General features: G+C 37.3%; 1 protein-coding gene across 46 annotated transcripts in view; it reads left to right on the top strand.

The window, feature by feature from the left end:
• The window catches only part of CCDC91 (coiled-coil domain containing 91), a 381,232-nt gene that overhangs the window by 234,479 nt on the left and 126,318 nt on the right, over positions 1 to 20,435 (top strand). For 42 of the 46 annotated variants that reach the window (XM_081591771.1, XM_081591770.1, XM_081591792.1 and 39 more), the window contains 3 exons: positions 2,779 to 2,871; positions 2,960 to 3,028; positions 13,818 to 13,994. In XM_081591771.1, the coding sequence (XP_081447897.1) occupies positions 2,779 to 2,871; positions 2,960 to 3,028; positions 13,818 to 13,994 (339 nt within the window). Of the gene's footprint in view, positions 1 to 2,778; positions 2,872 to 2,959; positions 3,029 to 13,817; positions 13,999 to 20,435 lie in introns of all 46 variants that reach the window. The other 4 variants (XR_014082453.1, XR_014082452.1, XR_014082451.1 and 1 more) reach the window with 1 other exon arrangement.

Genomic DNA, 20,435 nt, shown 5'->3' with positions numbered 1-20,435 from the left:
CAAATTCTTTTAAAGCCAAATGGAAATGAAGTCTTACCAGTTATAATACTTACATCATGTAGCTTTAGTAACTAGGTAATACTGGCACTGCTTTTAGCTATTAAATGATTATTACTGCTGAAAATGAGTGTATAGATATAATTATTGCTGAAGCTCTTCCTTCAAGACCTGTAAATTTCTTAGCCTCTCTGTGTCTCACATAACTCAGTCTGAAAATGAGGAAGACTGCCATTCATTTTAGCAGTTTGTTGTATTTATTATGGTACAATTACATGTAAAACACTTTTAACAGTGTCTGAAACTTTAAAGTGCTCAAAAATGTTAGCTATTATTTTATATATATGTGTGTGTGTATATATATACACACACACATATATATGGTAGTTACTTTGCATTTTCTCCATTAGATCTAGAATTTTACTTAAGGTATATTTTTTTGTAGGGTGCTTCTTTCAAATGATTATCTTGTGTTTATTTTGGCTCAAACAAGCTTAAAATAGTGTTTCATTGTAGTGTACTTCAGAATGAAGAAATGAAGTTCAGAAATGAATTTTCTAATTCTTGCATTGTCATTTTGAGCTACTGTATCCTCTTTTACTAGTTCTTGTTGGACCTTGGAGAAATGTGGCTTCTTTGTTGTTTAGTCACTAAGTCTTGTCCAACTGTTTGTGACCCCATGGACTGTAGCCCCCCAGGCTCCCCTGTTGATGGAGTTTCTCAGGCAAGAGTACTGGAGAGGACTGTCATTTCCTTCTCCAGGGAATCTTCCTGACTCAGGGATGAACCTGCATCTCCTGTATTGGCAGGTGGATTCCTTACGCTGAGCCACAAGAGAAGCGTCAGAGAAAAGTGGCCTACTTATAGTTAATTACTTACTGATTTCCATTGCTAAGTCACTTCAGTCGTGCCCGACTCTGTGCGACCCTATAGACGGCAGCCCAACAGGCTTCGCCGTCCCTGGGATTCTCCAGGCAAGAATACTGGAGTGGGTTGCCGTTTCCTTCTCCAGTGCATGAAAGGGAAAAGTGAAAGTGAAGTCGCTCAGTCGTCTGACTCTTAGCGACCCCATGGACTGTAGCCTACCAGGCTCCTCCGTCCCTGGGATTCTCCAGGCAAGAATACTGGAGTGGGTTGCCGTTTCCTTCTCCAGTGCATGAAAGGGAAAAGTGAAAGTGAAGTCGCTCAGTCGTCTGACTCTTAGCGACCCCATGGACTGTAGCCTACCAGGCTCCTCCATCCATGGGATTTTCCAGGCAGGAGTACTGGAGTGGGGTGCCATTGCCTTCTCCATTAGTCTGATTTATTAACTTAACTGTTCATTTTAAGGAGAAATGACTTTCAATATTATTGACGACTCTTAAAAATTTCTTCTATAATTTAATTCTGGTAATTTTTACATGTTCCATTTTTGCTATGTTTACCCTCATCTCAAAGCCTAAATTGAATATTTTCAGTCTCAAGTGAGAATTGTATTTACCATTTTTGGTCTAATTATTTGCCTGGTAAAATATTTTATCATGTGTGTTTTGTAAAGAGTATTAGGTGTTGTTTCTGACTTTATGAAATTCTGTGTGCGTTTAGACTTTCAAAAAATATAACGTTAAAGTCTTAGTTATTATATAGCATATGCTAGGCCTACTGATTTATTAATCAAATGATTTCCACAAATTCCTAGGATACCAACAATTTTTCATCATGGTGTCATGATTTATATCGCAGTTTGGATTTGTTTTTAAAGAAAAATCACACTTTCCGTGTAATTTTTCTTATTGTCTTGAAAAATTAAGATAAAAGCATTACAATTAAAAATAGGAATCATAGACTATCTTAACTTTCTCTTTGGTCACTTACTCTCAACTTAGATTACCTGCCTAAAAGCTATTTTAAATCAGAACAACTTCGAATGACATAGATCTGTTTTAAAATACTGAGTATCAGAAATTGGTTCGTATTTAAAGGAGGCTTTTATGTAAATAGCATTATAAATCTGAGAAAATATCTTATTTGCCTTTAGTAACTGAGGAGAAATCTGTGTGAATGGGAATACATATGTATTGCTTTCCCTGAGAGCACTGTTCAGAACAAGTATCTGGCTTATCTATATTGAAGGTGTTGAGGCCACAGAGGTCAAATTTTCTCAACAAAACTTCATTCAAACTCCAAGTTTGAATAATGATAATTTGATGATGACTCTGTGTGCTTTTTTACTACTACAGTTGAATAAAAATGAATACATGAACTCTGTATTCTTTAACATTAGCTATCACAATAATATTCCTCTGACTACTTTCATGGATTTATTTTTATTTTTTTTGAATCTGTAGTAAAATCTCAGGATGAGACTAATGATCTTTCAATTTCTTTAACAGTACTTTACTAGAAACACAAATATTCTGTTAGGATAATTTTTCATCAGGCAGACATCAGTTATAATCTGATTGCTCTCACTGCAAGCTAATATTAATAATTTTAATAAGTATATTTTCCAAGTTTAATTTTGGAAAAGGAATTTTATCATTTTCTGATTCACTTCATATTTGGAATATCTTTCAAATTAGATTTCACATCATCTACTATACAGAATTTGGGGATGAAAAAAGTATGTCTTGACTGATGAAACAAATGGCAATTCAGATTTTTGGCTCCTAAGCCCTCATTGTAGCCAACTTTCTTATTTCCCCTGGTAACGACTTCAGATGAATTCCACCAGCTGTTCTCTGTGTTGATAGATTATCTATCTCAGAGCCATAATCTTAATGCAGTTAACTTTCCTTGTAGCATCAGAGGCTCCTTGAAATGCTTGACACAGAGAAGGAACTGTTAAAAGAAAAAATAAAGGAAGCTTTGACTCAGCAATCTCAAGAACAGAAGGTAATATTTTAATTTTGCTTAGAGTGTGGAAAGAATGTTCTGTTGCCCCAAATAATACTGTAATGTCTAACTGTCTTATCATTGACAGGAAATATTGGAAAGATGTTTGGAGGAAGAAAGGCAAAAAAATAAAGAAGCATTAATATCTGCTGCAAAGGTATTTCTATCTGAAAAGTTTATTGTGAAATTTAATTCCAATACTTTTTATTAGTTCAATTGCTTTTATGTTTACCCTCACGTCAAAGCCTAAACTGAATGTTTTTGGTCTCATGTAAGAATTGTTTTTGTTATATTTATGCCTAAGTATTTACCTGGTATAGACCCATCAGTAATAAGTTTCTTTGCAAGTAAATGAAATTAATAAACTGAGTTCCTTAATGGTATAGTCAGTCTACTTTTAAAGTATTTCATTCCAGAAAATTCAAGAATTGTTTTCCTCTTCTGCTGCTTGTAGTCTTGTTAAACATACATTACACAAGATAATGATATTGAAATGCTTTACATTTAGATTATCAATCATATGTTTAAAACAATATATCTACATAGGAGCACCAATATCCCATTGGTATTTGACAGGTATCACACAAGTATTGAGTATGTGTGTTTATTGTATGTACATATGTGTTTATCAAGGTGTATGATTTTTAAAGCCAACTTTGAAATAAATCATCTGGGTAATATATACATAGATTTTAAATATATGTATGCTAATGTATACATATGTTGACCTGAAATACACCATCAGATATTTGTCCAACAAAAGTATGTTTTTTTCAGTATTATGAGAGAATTTCAATTTGGGGTCTTCTAGCATGGCAAGCCACATACAAATTCCCATGTGGCAATAAGAACACTTTAATAGAGAGGAAAGGAAGTTGTAAGGGTTGCAGGAAATACAAAGTTCATGGCTTGTCATTGGCTGAGTCCCTGGCAGGAAAGAAGAGGGGTCTTTCTTCTTTCTCTTGGACTCTACTATAGTTGCAGGGTGTGACAGCTCCCCCTTAAAAGGATCTTCTGACACTATTTAATTGATGTTTCTGTTTCTGAATTTTTTTCAATTTTCCCCTTAGATCAAGATCTTTCTCTGAAAATGTCACAGACTAAGAGTCAGGGTTTCTGGTTTCAGTAATTTTTGTCCATCATTGTCAGAAGGAAAGTGGTGCAGGTTGGAGAACTATTGCAGTTGCATTCAAGTAAGAAGGAGGGATAGAAGGGAGACATCTTAGGCAGTTTTTATCTAAAATCCACATGTTATCAAGATTGTAGACCTCAGAGATCATCTGAAGTGTTATATCATCATCATCAAAGGTTTGGTGACAAACTTTTAACAAGCCTGGTCTAGGTATCTAGGGAAAGCTATCTTATCAGATGTCATTGACTTCATTTCCAGGAAGTCTTTACTTTCAGATCACCAGATGATGTGCATGACCAGTTGGGGTTTCGTGCTTTCTTAAGCTGTGTACCGTGAATCCAAGAATTGTTCCTTGGAGTTTGATAGTGCAGAGGCTAGTTATCAGTGCCTGATTGGGGCCTCTCCAGTGAGGTGGAAGAGCATTCTTCTGGAAGTATGTCTTCCAGTAGGCAAATCTCCAGGTGCAAGGTATGATGCTTAAGGTCATCACCTCTCAAGGGTATGTTGTGAAAAGGTTTCCTCTACCAAGGCATAGTTGTTCTTCATGGAAACATGTTCTTCATGGTTGTTCTCAATGGAAACAACTAGGCCTTTGCAATATTGGAGTATCTCTCCTTTTGTTAGTTGTGGGTCCAAAGAGGCAGGAGCCAAGTGCATTGGATGTCTTGTGACTGTCTTGGAGGGTAAGAGTTTAGTTGTGATATTTGGAATGACTTAATTGTGGCATGTGGACTCTTTGGTCCTGCATGCCATAACTGAAGATCCTGTATGCCACAACAAGATCAAAGGCCCCACATGCTATAACTTAGACCAGGTACAGCAAAGTAAATAAATAAATATTTTTTAAGAGGGGTGAGCATTTATATGAGTTCCAAAAGGGGTGGACCTGAGATTTAGAAAGAAATTTTGCTAACTGAATCTCAATATGCTATGTGTGTGTTCAACTAAGCCAGAGAGCTTGAGAGTGGTAAGCACAGTGAATGGCCTAGTTTCCCTACATTGCTTAGATTGAAGAAAGCAGGAAAACCTGAATTTTGCAATAAGGAGCTCATGGTCTGAGCCGCAGTCAGCTCCAGGTGTTGATTTTGCTGACTGTATAGAGCTTCTCCATCTTTGGCTGCAAAGAATATAACCGGTCTGATTTTGGCATTGATCATCTGGTGATGTCCATGTGTAGGGGTTTCCCTGGTGGCTCAGGCAGTAAAGAATCCATCTGCAATCAGGAGACCTGAGTTTGATCCCTGGGTCAGGAAGGTTCCCTGGAGAAAGGAATGGCTACCTGCTCCAGTGTAGAGGATCCTGGTGGGCTAGAGTCCAAGGGGTTGCAGAGTTGTAGATGACGGAGGGACTAACACTGGTGTCCATGTGTCGAGTTGTCTCTTGTGTTGTTGCAAAAGGCTGTTTGCTATGACCAGTGTGTTCTCTTGATAAACTCTTAGTTAGCCTTTTCCCTGCCTCATTTTGTACTCCAAGGCCACATTTACCTGTTACTCCAAGTATCTCTTGAGTTCTTACTTTTATATTCCAGTCCCCTATGATGAAAAGGCTATCTTTTTTTGGTGTTAGTTCTAGAACGTCTTGTAGATCTTCATAAAACTGATCAACTTCAGCTTCTTCAGCATTAGTGGTCAGGGCATAGACTTGGATTACTGTGATGTTGAATGGTTTGCCTTGGAAATGATCCAAGATCATTCTGTCATTTTTGAGATTGCACCCAAGTACTGCATTTTGGACTGTTTGTTGACTGTGACGGCTACTCCATTTCTTCTAAAGGATTCTTACCCACAGTAGTAGATATAATGGTGCTCTGAATTAAATTCGCCATTCTCATCCATTTTAGTTCACTGATTCCTAATATGTCGATGTTCACTCTTGCCATCTCCTGCTTGACCACATCTAATTTACCTTGATTCACAGACCTGACATTCCAGGTTCCTATGTGATATTCTTTTTTTTTAACAGCTTCAGATTTACTTTCACCACCAGGAACATCCACAGCTGAGTGTCATTCCTCTTTTGGCCCAACCTCTTCATTCTTTCTGGAACTAATAATTGCCCTTCACTCTCCCCCAGTAGAGTATTGGACACCTTCCAAGCTGGAGAATTTATCTTCCGGTGTCATATCTTTTTGCCTTTTCATACTGTTCATGGGGTTCTCACAGCAAGAATATTGGAGTGGTTTCCCATTCCCTCCTCCAGTGGACCACATTTTTTCAAAACTCTTCACTATGACCCATCCATCTTTGGTGGTCGTGAACTTCATTGAGTTACACAAGCCCCTTCACCACTACAAAGCTGTGATCCATTTGTTGGATGATATAGAAAGCAAATGAATTCCAGAAAAACATCTACTTCTTTTCACTGACTACACTAAAGTCTTTGACTGTGTGGATCACAACAAACTAGAAAATTCTTAAAGAGATGAGAATAGCAGACCACTTTATCTGTCTCCTGAGAAACCTGTATGCAGGTCAAGAAGCAACAGACCTGGACATGGTACAACTGACTGGTTCATAATTGGAAAAGGAGAACAACAAGGCTATATATTGTCACCTTGCTTATTTAACTTATATGCATAGTACATCATGCAAAATGCCAGGGTAGATGAAGCACAAGCTGGATTCAAGATTACTGGGAGAAATAGCAACAACCTCCAGTTATGCAGAAGATGCTACTCTAATGGGAGAAAGTGCTGCTGCTGCTGCTGCTGCTGCTGCTAAGTCGCTTTAGTCGTGTCCGACTCTTCACAACCCTATGGGCTGCAGCCCACCAGGCTCCTCCGTCCATGGGATTTTCTGGGTGAGAGTACTGGAGTGGGTTGCCATTGCCTTCTCCTGGGAGAAAGTGAGGAGGAACTAAAGAGCCTCTTGATGAGGGGGAAACAGGAGAGTTAAAAAGCTTGCTTGAAACTCAACATGAAAAAACTAAGATCATGGCATCCAGCCCCACCACTTCATGGCAAATAGAAGGGGAAAAAGTGGAAACAGTGACATTTTCTTTTCTTGGGCTCTAAAATCACTGCATACAGTGACTGCAGTCATGAAATTAAGACACTTGCTTCTTGGAAGAAAGCTATGACAAACCTAGACAGCGTATTAAAAAGCAAGGACATCACTTTACTGACAAAAGTCCATATAATCAAAGCTATGGTTTTTCCAGTAGTCATATGTGGATGTGAGAGGCAGACCATAGATAAAGAAGGCTGAGGGTTGAAGAATTGATGCTTTTGATTACGGTGCTGGAGAAGACTCTTGAGAGTCCCTTGGACTGCAAGGAGATCAAACCAGTCAATTCTAAAGGAAATGAATTCTAAATATTCACTGAAGGACTGATGCTGAAGCTGAAGCTCCAATACTTTGGCCGCCTGATGTAGTAAAGAGCCAACTCAGTGGAAAATACCCTGATGCTAGGAAAGATTGAAGGCAAAAGGAGAAGATGGCAGCAGAGAATGAGATGATGGACTCAATGGACATGAGTTTGGGCAAACTCCAGCATATAGTGAAGGACAGAGAAGCCTGGCACGCTGCAGTCCATGGAGTCGCAAAGGGTTGGACATGGCTTAGTGACTAAATAGCAACAAACAACAAGCACAGTGAAAATGTTTTAAAACCAGCAAAATAGCACAAACTTGTTGAAGTGCATCGCCAGTAAAATGGATTTCTAGATCACTATGATGTTTGAAACGAGCTCCTCAGGTAGGGACAAACTTTTCTAAAAGTACCTTAGCCACAGAAGAGAGAATATCCTGTCTGTGAGGAGAGGCTTCTTTCAGTCCACTCTGAAATCTACAGACCGTGAATAAAAGAAGCTCATTAGAGATCCTTACTATTTGAACCACAGCAGGAGCTGCATTGTAGTAATGAGATGGAATCCTGAGACTATGCCTTTGTTGTTCGTTAAGACAGGAAGAGATTCATCTCAATCACGAAAAATATTTCTCCAAGCCAACTGAGAGGAAGGACTGGGAAGAGACTCTCCAGTTCCTCAAAACCCTGCTACTGAGAATTGAAAGGACAAGGGAAAGGCTGATTAGAGGATCGAAAACACTCAAAGTACTTAAATTTGTAACAGTCTTTTCCAGTGGCCTGGCTCTTTGCAATTATAGCAGAAACTGGGAAGGTTTTGGTTTCATTTAGAAGTCTTCGTTTGCTGGATTTGAAGATTAGGAAACCTGGTGTTCTTCTTTTCCAGTGACGCATCTATAATGTGAGAGAGCTGGTTTGCTAGATTAATTAAGTCTGAAGTAGACATAGTTTTCCATTCCATCCTCGTCCTTTTTACTAGAAGGGAAGAAAGAGGTCCCAGTTCAGCCTATTAATAATACAGAATTCAAAGCTGCCTGGGTGGAATCAACATCTGAAAGAAGACCAGAATTTTCTTTAAAATCATTCTGAAGTTGATTATAGTCTTCATAAAAAGGGTCATCCAATTTTTGTGTGCAATCCTGAATTCTGTTTCCATCAACAGGTTTTCAAAAAGCCCCAGGAATTGCTCGATGAAGTCATCTAATGATTGCCTGACCTTTCAGGATTTTCCCAGTTAGTGGTTTTCATCCTATGCTGGGCCTGGCCTTAACCAACAAGCATATGAACTAGCTAACATGAGTCAGAGGAACACTGTTGATAAGTTTGAATGACTGTATCAAATTCCTCAGCAAATGTATGAGGATCTTCAGTTTACTTTGAGAAAATATTTTATTATGACTTGCAGTTCAGGTTTAGTTCAGAGAATATAAGAAATTAAAGGTTTAACTTCTGTATCCTCAGAAGGCTTAGTTTTACAGGAAAAGTTCTGAATATTTCAGAGGAAAATGGGGTGGGAAGAGTTTTAGAAAAAAGGGTAAGTTTGATAGGATAATTACTATGGGATATAGCGGAGGCATCAAGGGCACAGAAAGGTGGGAGGAAGATGGCGCCAGAGGCAGAATCTGGCCAAGAAGATCCAAATATGAGAACGATGGTGCTGGGGAAACCAAGGAAGAAGAGCCTGAGGCTTTTGGAACCGTTTCACCTTTCTTTAATTGTTTGTTTGCCTCAGTTAATCTTAAAATCTTGTTTTGCAGAGAGGCTATTTGCAGTTTCGGATAATGGTGAGAAGTCTTAAGATACCAATCAAAACAGGCATACCACTCTGTTCTGAAAGGTTTTGAACTGTTGTGATCGAATTCAGTTTTAAGGAAATTAAGTTTAGGAATTTCAAAAGTTTCCCATAATGGCCACTGATATTCTAACTTGTCTTTAGTCAGGTCAGTTTTTCTTTTTTTCTTTTCTTTTTTTCAAAAATGAGCATGAGGAGGATTAGAACTGTCATTTTTAAGGATCAGTTTAGCTGGAGTCCCTGTAGGGGGAGTGACTTCAAAATACTTAGATAAGTGGGATCTCATTTTTCAGAGGTTTTTCTCTAGATTAAAAGGACAATTTCAAACAGTTTAACAGCTTACAGCTCAAACAGCTTACAAGCTATCACCAATCAGTTCTAAGGAGACAATGTGGCCCTGGAAGAGCCAGGCCAAAGACCTTTTCAGTCAATTTCCAGAGAATAGTCCCTTCCAAAGAATTGGCCAAAGGATGAAAACAGATACAGTGTCAGGGAAGAAGTCATTATTCCCAAAGGAACGGACTCAAGGCATTTCAAGCCAGCTTTGATGGAAACAGTCTGAACTCAAAATCAGACTAAAGCGCCAAATCCGTGCAGAACAAGGCGTTTACCATAAATGCAAAACCTTAAAACAGAGTCTGAATAAAACCTGGAGAGCCTCAAACACAAAGAGGGCATGAACTTAGGATCTAGGAGAAAGGTGTACCTGCAAAACTCCAATCGATGAGAAAGCAGTGAATGACAGTGGGTACCACATCTGTTCAGTAGGCCTGGAGCCTTCAGGCGTCTTCTCTGATCCCTATGCAGGCCACCAACATGTTGACCTAAAATAAATAGAATGCCAGATGTTTCCCCAGCAATGATGCATCTGTTCAGGATTGTCAGGGAATTGCAGTTCAGGGTCTGCAGCCATATTGTGAGCCACGTGCAAGTCTCCATACGGGAAGGGAGGAGGAAGAAAGGGAAGCTGGGAGGGCCGTGGTGAACAGAGTCCATGGCGTTTCACCGGCTGAGTTCTCACTGGGAAAGTAGAGGGGTCTCGCTTCTTGCTGCTGGGCTCTGCCATGTCACAGCATGTTCTATCTTACGGTCTCCTGACACTATTTAATTGAAGTTTCTGTTTACTAATTTTTTTTTAACACAAATAGAGCACTGAGTGCTGCGTTTGGGATTTATATTTAAATTTAGCAAACAAATGCTGAAAGTCTCCTACGTACAAATCACTATGCTGAGGTGGAAGTTCAAGAATGACTATGATTGTCTTTTCCTTAAAGAATTTACAATCAGATTGAAAAAACCTTCCTTATGTACTAATAAGGTAAAAAGGAACGCATTAAATTATTACGAGTGCATAGATTGTGTTTCCATGTCGTAGTAGTTTTTAATAGTAAATTTCTTTTGAACTGAACCTTGAAGGATGATTAACATTCTGAATAGTGAGTTGGAATTTTATTCCATAGAGAAGTAGAGACACATTGAAATTTCCAAGTATAGGTGGGTCATAATGGTAACTGATATTAATTTGGGGGAAACTGTAGCAAGAAAGGCCAAAGCCTGAGAAGGAAGTAACAGAATGTATCTGAAGTCTGGGTAAGAGATAGTGAATGGCAGCAAGAACTCAAGTAGCAGTAATAACTTGGAAAATAATGATATAGCCAAATTCTGGAAATAGAAGATGGAATCAACATGTGGTATGGTTGATACAGGAGATGGCCAAGATGTGAACTCCCAGAGTATTCATTCAGATCCAGAGAAAGGAAGAAGTTTCAAAGAACTGAAAACACTTAGCAGGATGCATAGAAGAAATATATGCAGCATGCTCTCATGCAAACCAGGAAAAGACAGGGCCCTACAAAATCAGAAATAATCAACTCTGTAGAACATTGCTTGAAGTCATGAAAATAAGGATTAAAACAACAAAAAATACCATTTGGTATAAACAACATGGAAGGCATTTGTGTATACAGTAAGGGAGTAATTTGAAAGAATTGTGAAATAAAGCAGGAGTTAAAAAAATGATGATTGTTAGCTTTAATGGCTTTTGTCAAACTTGGTTGTGAGCTGAAAACAAGAGAAAAAGTGGTAACTCTGTCAGGAGTGGGAGGCCCATGGACTTTACTGTGTACTGAAGTACACAATACATGAACCGTGAACTTCCAGATGTTCAAGCTGGTTTTAGAAAAGGCAGAGGAACCAGAGATCAAATTGCCAATATCCGCTGGATCATCGAAAAAGCAAGAGAGTTCCAGAAAAACATCTATTTCTGCTTTATTGACTATGCCAAAGCCTTTGACTGTGTGCATCACAATAAACTGTGGAAAATTCTGAAAGAGATGGGAATACCAGACCATCTGACCTGTCTCTTGAGAAACCTGTCTGCAGGTCAGGAAGCAACAGTTAGAACTGGACATGGAACCACAGACTGGTTCCAAATAGGAAAAGGAGTACGTCAAGGCTGTATATTGTCACCTTGCTTATTTAACTTATATGCAGAGTACATCATGAGAAACGCTGGACTGGAAGAAACACAAGCTGGAATCAAGATTGCCGGGAGAAATATCAATAACCTCAGATATGCGGATGACACCACCCTTATGGCAGAAAGTGACGAAGAACTAAAGAGCCTCTTGATGAAGGTGAAAGAGGAGAGTGAAAAAGTTGGCTTAAAGCTCAAAGTTCAGAAAACTAAGATCATGGCATCTGGTCCCATCACTTCATGGGAAATAGATGGGGAAACAGTGGAAACAGTGTCAGACTTTATTTTTTTGGGCTCCAGAATCACTGCTGATGGTGATTGCAGCCATGAAATTAAAAGACGGTTACTCCTTGGAAGGAAGGTTATGACCAACCTAGATAGCATATTTAAAAGCAGAGACATTACTTTGCCAACAAAAGTCCGTCTAGTCAAGGCTATGGTTTTTCCAGTGGTCATGTATGGATGTGAGAGTTGGATGGTGAAGAAAGCTGAGCACCGCAGAATTGATGCTTTTGAACTGTGGTGTTGGAGAAGACTCTTGAGAGTCCCTTGGACTGCAAGGAGATCCAGTCAATCCATCCTAAAAGAGATCAATCCTGGGTGTTCATTGGAAGGTCTGATGTCGAAGCTGAAACTCCAATACTTTGGCCACCTCATGCGAAGGGTTGACTCATTGGAAAAGACCCTAATGCTGGGTAGTATTGGGGGCAGGAGGAGAAGGGGACGACAGAGGATGAGATGGTTGGATGGCATCACCGACTCGATGGACACGGGTTTGGGTAGACTCCGGGAGTTGGTGATGGACAGAGAGGCCTGGCATGCTGCAATTCATGGGGTTGCAAAGAGTCGGACACGATTGAGCGACTGAACTGAAGTATGATGATTTTCTTGAGGAAAATTCTTAGGCAGCTGTTTGAGTTGCATCCATATGGGCTCTTTTTTCATGGAACGCCATTTTACTGAATTACTAGGGTTATACAGACTTTAGTATGTGGCAGACACTTTCTCCAAAATAAGCAGAGTGAGCCCAACACCTTAAGAGAAAAAAACAAAACAAAACTGACAGTTTTTTTTGCGAATGTAAAATTGGAGATTTAAAACAAAAATTAGAAATTTGGAAGATTTATTTCTACTTTTTAATACTTAAAGACTGTTCTAATGAGATTGATGGTGGTATGAACAAATATGACTGTTTTGGTTATAATATTGAGAAATGTGTCGACATCTGAAAAAGATGCATAACTCATTGAATCAATGTTTTCCAAATAAAAAATGTTTAAAAAATCATCTAAAGAATTCATTCAGAAGGTAAGAAAAGATTGTAATGTAACAGTTTAAGAAGTTCACTGAGGTGATTTTATTTTCCTTATTGCAACTTACCTTTAAGAACTACTCCTCGTTAAGTTTTGGTGTGGAATCAGAAAGAATATCCACAGTGATCTCAACTGGACACATTTAGTATGTATAAAATACATTTAATTTTCTACTTCATATCTTTGTGAGGCTGGGTTGTTCTTATACACTTCAGCAAAAAAAAAAAATCATGGCAGATTTAATATAGAACTCAGATATGAGAATCTAAGCTTTCTTCTATTAAGTCAGATAATAAGGTTTGCAGATATTCTTCTAACTTTTTTAACTTTGGAAAATTAGTTATTTTCATAAAATTCATTATTAATAAGTTCAATGCATGATATAGGGTGCTCGGGGCTGGTGCACCTGGATGACCTGGAGGGATGGGATGGGGAGGCAGGTGGAAGGGGGGTTCTGGAAGGGGAAAACATGTACACCCATGTTGGATTCATGTCAATATTTAATGTTATTAATTTTTAATTAATTAGTTAATATGTTTGTCTTCTCCTGGTTTGAATGTCTAAGGTGGAAAATCTTAATATGTATAACCCATGTAAACAAAAGCTCTTAGAAGTCCTCTATAATTTTTAAGAGTGTAAAGAGATCCTAAGGCAAAATAGTTTGAAAACTGCTACTTTAAACTAAGGCTTGGTTTCTCTGAAATTTAGAAATACCATGGAAATAAGTTGGTTATTTGTGTAAAACCAAACAATTGATTTTATTTTACAGCAGTTATTACATATGAGTAAAAAAAAAAACTATGTCAGAAATAAACTCAATAAGACCAAAGTTTTGTGTTTTTTAGGTTAACTCCAGTGTGTCTTATTCAAGGAATTACTGTGGTCACTCACTCAGATATTTTTGTTGTGGTCATTATTTGTTTTGAAGCTTGAGAAAGAAGTGGTGAAGGATGCAGTTTTAAAAGCTATAGAAGAAGAAAGAAAACATTTGGAAAATGTTCATGCTGAAGAAAGGGAGTTATGGAAGACTGAGCACGCAAAAGATCAAGAGGAAGTATCTCAGGCAATTCAAAAAGCTATACAAGAGCAGAGAAAAATTAGTCAGGTTAGTAAAATTAGCTCTTTATGAATATTTTCTTTCTTCTAAATTTCCTCAAAATAAAGTAACTTTACTATTATTTTTTCTTACTTAAAATCACCTTATTGAGCATAATTATTTTACTTTTGAGTTTGATATTTTAACTGAATAATTTTTAATATATCTGTACTTTTCACTTTTTAATGCTGATAATTTTGCCTTTTTACTCTATTTTCAAAGAAGTCAGAATCCAAATTTATGTTTAATCACTATAACTACATTGTCTCCTCTTTGATATGTTTGTTTTCCTTTTTCACAAACACAAATATGCACATACAATCAAAATAATATATATGTGTTGAAAACAGTTTAATTAGATTCATCTGTGTCTAATTTGTGTAGCTATCTACCTGTAGGTGGTAGTAAAAGTAGAACCTCACAAATAACCCCTGTAGTCTCATGAAATATACACATATCAACAAATATGGCCTACATTCAAAATATTTTTGATTACATTAATGAACAGTTAAAAATTCATTAGTTTAATTTTCTATAATTGAATTTGCATGGTTCTATTAATACTTGCATTTAGTCTTCTCAGGTATGAGATAACTGAATAAATCTTTCCTCCAACAAGCATAAAAAGCAAAAAATAACATTCATAGAAGTCTTTGTTTTACATGATTGTTCATTTGACCATGCTTTATAAATGTGACTGAAATGACTTTTCTTTTCAGCTTTTGAGAACAAAAACCCAGATTTTCTTATGACTTATTAATTTTAATGAAGCCCTAGGAAACCGAGTGCTTCTAGTATCTAGGATCAATGTTATAGTTTTTTTTTTTTTAAAGTCACTTAATTTTGTTCTCAAAAACACACAATTACCCATTTATTATGAAAATTAAACAGATCTGTAAGTAATATCTATCTATGGTGAGAAAACAGTGTAACAGTAATGTGATAAATTTTATCTTTTTTCTTTTCTTTTTTCCACTAGCATAATGATTATTTTCTAATTCTTTCTGTAACTATGTTAGTGTCATGAATTTATATTGTATATATGTTTAATTGTCTGTCAGTTCAGTTGGTTGGAATTCCATGCCACTAATGTCAAGATCATTGGTTAAATCCTAATTTGGGAGAGTTTACTTAAAACTTCTTTGTGACCACAGACCACTCCTTTAACCTCACAAAGATGTGGGCTGTTAGTCACCATGAAATTGGGAAAGAGGGCATGAATAAATCAGCACATGTTCATCACCCAAACTAAAAATCATAGAAGAGTACCCTCCTCTGTGAGTTTGTAAGGAGTATTCTTGTCCAAAAGAAACATTATAGTATATGACAGATGTTGAAATTTGTTCTCTATAGGCTCAGGGTACCATGAGGACACTCCAGTCATGTCATGAATAAATATATTGTGTTTATTTTCTTACAAATGGACGCATATTTTGATAAAGAGAAAAAAAAGTGTTGTGTGAGTGTGTGTGTATGTGTGTATAATTGCCTAGTAGCTGACAGTTGACTAGAGAAGATCTATAACAGAAATAACAAACAATGTTGCCAGGTAACTCCGATTTTCAGAAGTGAGGCGGTCCTATCAATGTATTCCAAGTCTTCCTTAAACAGCTCACTACTTTTATTCTCACATGCTTGCAGTAAAAACTACAGTGAAACAACTGGCATTCTCTTAGCCCCTTAAAGCTTCACAATCCTATTCTAGAAAGTTGACAAATTACTTTTCTTGGGAAGCAGATGGAGCTTATATATCTTTTATGTACTTTACTTACTTAGACCAGCTGGATAAGCCAATAAGTTGCCATGTTCAAACTTTGGTGTTTTACATTAATAATTGAAAAGATCGCCTGAAATGTTCCAGGGACTGTACTTATTTCTGAGGATACAGTAGTGAAAAAAAAAAAATCCCCTTCCTTCTTGTAAAGAAAACTCACAGGAAACTATTAAAGGTGTAATAAAATGTGAAGTAGTGATCAGGGTCATGAAGAAAAATGAAGCTAAGAAGCTAAAAGTGAGGGAACCAATGTATAAATAGTGTAGTCAGGTAAGGACTCTAAGGAGGTAGCATTTGAACTGAGACCTGCATTGAAGTGAAGAGTTTACTTTGAGACTAGCTAGGGGAAAAGAGTATTTAGGCATGGAGAATAGCAAGTGTAAAGGCTTTGAGGCAGAAAGATGCTTGTGAAATTTGCATAGTCGTGTCTGACTCTTTGCGACCCCATGGACTATACAGTCCGTGAAATTCTTCAGACCAGAATACTGGATTAGGTAGCTGTTCCCTTCTCCAAGGGATCTCCTCATCCCGGGTTCGAACCCAGGCCTGCCACATTGCAGGCGGATTCTTTACCAGCTGAGCCATGAGGGAAGCCCAAGAATACCAGAGTGGGTAACCTATCCCTTCTCTAGGAGATCTTCCTGACCTGGGAATGGAACCGGGGTGTCCTGCATTACAAGTGGATTCTTTACCAACTGAGCTACCAAGGAAAGATGCTTGGTGTAATTAAAACTGTATGGCACTGCTATGGATATAGACAGATACGATGACCAATGGAATACGATAGAATACAGAAAGAGGCACAAATTTTTCTATAATTTATAAATTTTTAATCTGGATTCCATAGAAAGGGGCCCTAGACAGTCTGTGAATTTACTGAAATTATGCAAATTTTGTAGATGTGCAGATTTTTCTGCAGAGATACTCTGTAGCATTTATTAGATTCTCAAAAGTATTTTACTAATTAACCCAGACAAGATTAAAAATTCAGCCATCTCTTAGTATCTGTGAGAGAGTGATACCAGGGCCCATCATTAATACCAAAATCTGCCAACTCTCAAGTTCTAAAATCAGACCTCACTACCACAGTTCTGCATCTGCAGATTCAAGCAGTCATGATCATATAGTGCTGTGTTTACTGAAAAAAATAATACACGTTTAAGTGGACTCACAGTTTAAGGCCGGGTTAATCAGGAACAGTTGTAATTGCAGCTGGTTGTAATTTCTTCCTGGACTTTGTCTACTAATATGAATTTCAGATAAATTAAATATTTAAATCTAGAAACTTAATGTATGAAAAAGAAATTGGGCAAATATCGATACTCTTTGAAATGGAGAGTTCAAGCAGGACTTTTAGGATGGTAAGACTAAGGATCTTTGTCAAGTATTTTATCCAGAAAGGCAATGAGAATACTAGCAAAAATTGTCATAAAAGCTACAAAATGAAAGTTCCTAAATAGACAAGAAGCACAAAAATTATTCCTAGAGGATGGAGAAGATTTATTTTGACTCTCCAGTTTTTATCAACACAACATTGTGAGATATGCAAAGAAACAGAAAAGTGTGCTTATAAACAGTAACTACAGTCCTGCTAACAGTCTACAGAAACTACATTAATGTTGGACTTAACAGACAAAGACTTTAATCTGCTATATTAATTCACTAGTATTAGGAGATCCATTGTTAATCATATAAGGCAGAATTGAAATCCCATATTTATCATAATGCAAAGGAAAAAGAAGTTAAAAATGAGAAATATAGTGCTTTGAGTTATTTGTTAGTTTAAAAACTGAATAGTGATATTTCTTGGTGAAAAGTATACATGGTTTGGTCTTCAACTTTGAAAAGGCATGCTAATTTAATGACATGCTTGAGCATGTCTAAATGAAATTGTCGTATGTGACCATGGTCTTTGAAGCCCATTAGAAAACATGGTTTTGTTCTCATTCTTGGATCCATAAAAGCTGGAACTTGGTATGCTTTTCACATACCAAATTCTTTTTGGATAATAGGTTTGCCGTTCTAAACTAGCCAAGATTTCATGCCCACCAGCCCTGAAGTCTTTCATCATTAATGAAGTTTGCTTCTTTTCTCCTCCCCTCATACATACCCTAGCCTTCCTTCTTGTGACTAATATGCCTAAAATATGGTCAGGGCCTCTGGGCATATCAGTATATAAAGTGCAGTCAAGCTTGTTCTGATTTCATTCTTTTACTGAAGGCTTTTGCTAATAGTATCCAAATGAAAAATAAAATTGATCCTAGAGTACAAAATTTTATGAATCTTCCATCTTTAGGAAACCACTAATTTCCTGTTCCTCACACTTGTTGAAAATAATCCTCAATCTTAGTGTTGATAAGTTTCTACCTGATAATCTCTATATGGATTATCAAAAATTAATATTATAATAGATATATAGGTAGGTAAGAAGTTAGGTAGGTAGGTTAACTGTCATAAAGTGAAAGTTGCTCAGTCATGTCTGACTCTTTGCAACCCCTTGGAATAGTCCATGGAATCCTCCAGGCCAGAATACTGGGTGGCCTTTCCCAACCCAGGGATCAAACCCAGGTCTCCCACGTTGCAGGAAGATTCTTTGCCAGCTGAGCCACAGGGAAGCCCAACTGTCATAAAAGAGTATCCTAATTACAGAATAAACCACAGTACATACATTCTTGGATTTGGTCTATGTACATTTTTTCCCTACCTTTGACAGGGTGAAAATTCACATCAGCCTCCAAGTTTGGGAAACATTGCATTGACACTTTAATACTGGCCTTTTAGGGGTTCATTGAACACAAACACAAAAGAATTATGGAAATTTTTATTCTATCTTGAGAGAATGCTTCAGAATCTCAGTGGTCAGGACTCCAGTTGGGGTAGCATTGGTTTTCACTATATTTCAAACTAAATGGTTTGAAATAAAGTTAATTATCCTATAAAAAAAGAATAGAATTTAGATTGGTATTCATATTGCCTTGGCTTTTTCATAATAAGCTCACCACTAGTGAGTTTATCATCAACATGTAAAGTTTTTCTCAACTAATGTGGCAAATAAGGTGACAGTGTGATTCATATGAGTATCATTGTAAGACTTTGATGTTCTTTATCTGTCTTCTATCCATGTGTTTGTTGCTATTTATTTTAGGTCATTAGCTAAAAAACTATTCTTATGGAACTTTTTCTTCATCTTTGCACAAAATAGTAAGATAGTGGTGTTGATGGTGGTAGAGATGGCGATAATTCTAACGATATTGGCTATCTTTAATTCAGTTCTAAGTATGAGGTACTTTTTAAACTGTTTTACATGTTTGATCTCATTTAAGCCTTAAAACCAACTTGTGAGGCAAAAACTGTCACCCCCATTTTCACTGATGCAGAAATTAAACCTCAAGAAGATTATTTAATTTGCTCAAGACCATAGTAACTCAGATGAGGCAACAGGCCAGGTTCAAAATCAGGCAGCCTTACTCTAGAGGCCTTGTAACTTACTACTGTTCTCTCTCCCAGTGTGCTCATCCTAGAACAAATACAAATACATCTTATTTGTAATTAAATGTATAGGTACTTTTAGTAGGAAAACGTGAGGGAAATTTTTTTATGTTTTTATTCATTCAGTAATATTTATTGACCATCTGCCATGTATTGGCACTTTGGAAGCTGTGAGTATATATCATTGAATAAGAAACCCATGGTCCCTAGGCACTCATAGAGCATATATTCAAGTTGAGAATGACCCATGATAATTAAAGTAATTCATTACAGTGATATGGACTTTGAAGGAAAAAATCAAGGTCTTGTGTTTGGATGAGTATAGGTGGTAGGGGAACTTTTAGATATGTAAGTTAGGAAAGAAGCCATACTCAAAAAAACTTGCATACTGCATGACTCTACTTACAGGCATACTTTGTTTTATTGTGCTTCACTTTACTTATGCTTTGTGGATGCTGCATTTTTTACAAACTGAAAGTTTGTAGTACCGCTGCCTTGAGTAAGTCTGTTGGCACTATTTTTCCAGCAACATTTGTTCACTTCATGTCTCTGAGTCACATTTGGTAATTCTTATAATATTTCAGAGTTTTTCATTATGTTTCTGTTTGTTGGGATCTGTGATCAGTGATCTGTGCTGTTACTATCATTGTTGTTTTGGGGACACCACAAACTGCATCTATGTAAGTCAGCAAACTTAGTTTATAAATTTTGTATGTATTCTGACTGCTCCATCGATGAGCTGTTTCCCTGTTCTTCTTCCTCTCCTTGGGCATCCCTATTCCCTGAGACACAACAGTATTGAAATCAGGCCAATTAATAATTCTGAAATGGTCTCTGAGTTTTTAAGTGAAGGGAAGAGTCACACTTCTCTTAATTTAAATCAAAAGCTAAAAATGATTAAGCTTAGTGAGGGGCGTTCTTGCTGAGTTGCTTCAGTGGTGTCCAGCTTTTTGCAACCCTATGAACTGTAGCCAGCCAGGCTCCTCCATGGGATTCTCTAGGCAAGAATACTGGGGTGGGTTGCCATTCCCTCCCCCAGGGAGTCTTCCCAACCCAGGGATCAAAGGCATGTCAAAAGCTCAGACAAGGTGAAACCTAGGCCTCTAACACCAAAGAGTTAACCAGATTGTGAATGCAAAGGAAAAGTTCTTCATGGAAATGAAAAATGCTACTCCAATGAACACACA

The sequence above is a fragment of the Giraffa tippelskirchi genome, chromosome 4, assembly GCF_054371585.1.
Source record: "Giraffa tippelskirchi isolate mGirTip1 chromosome 4, T2T-mGirTip1v1.2.pri, whole genome shotgun sequence".
NCBI lineage: Eukaryota > Metazoa > Chordata > Mammalia > Artiodactyla > Giraffidae > Giraffa > Giraffa tippelskirchi.
The sequence above is the reverse complement of the archived record's forward strand: the minus strand, read 5'-3'. Positions and strand labels throughout refer to the sequence as shown.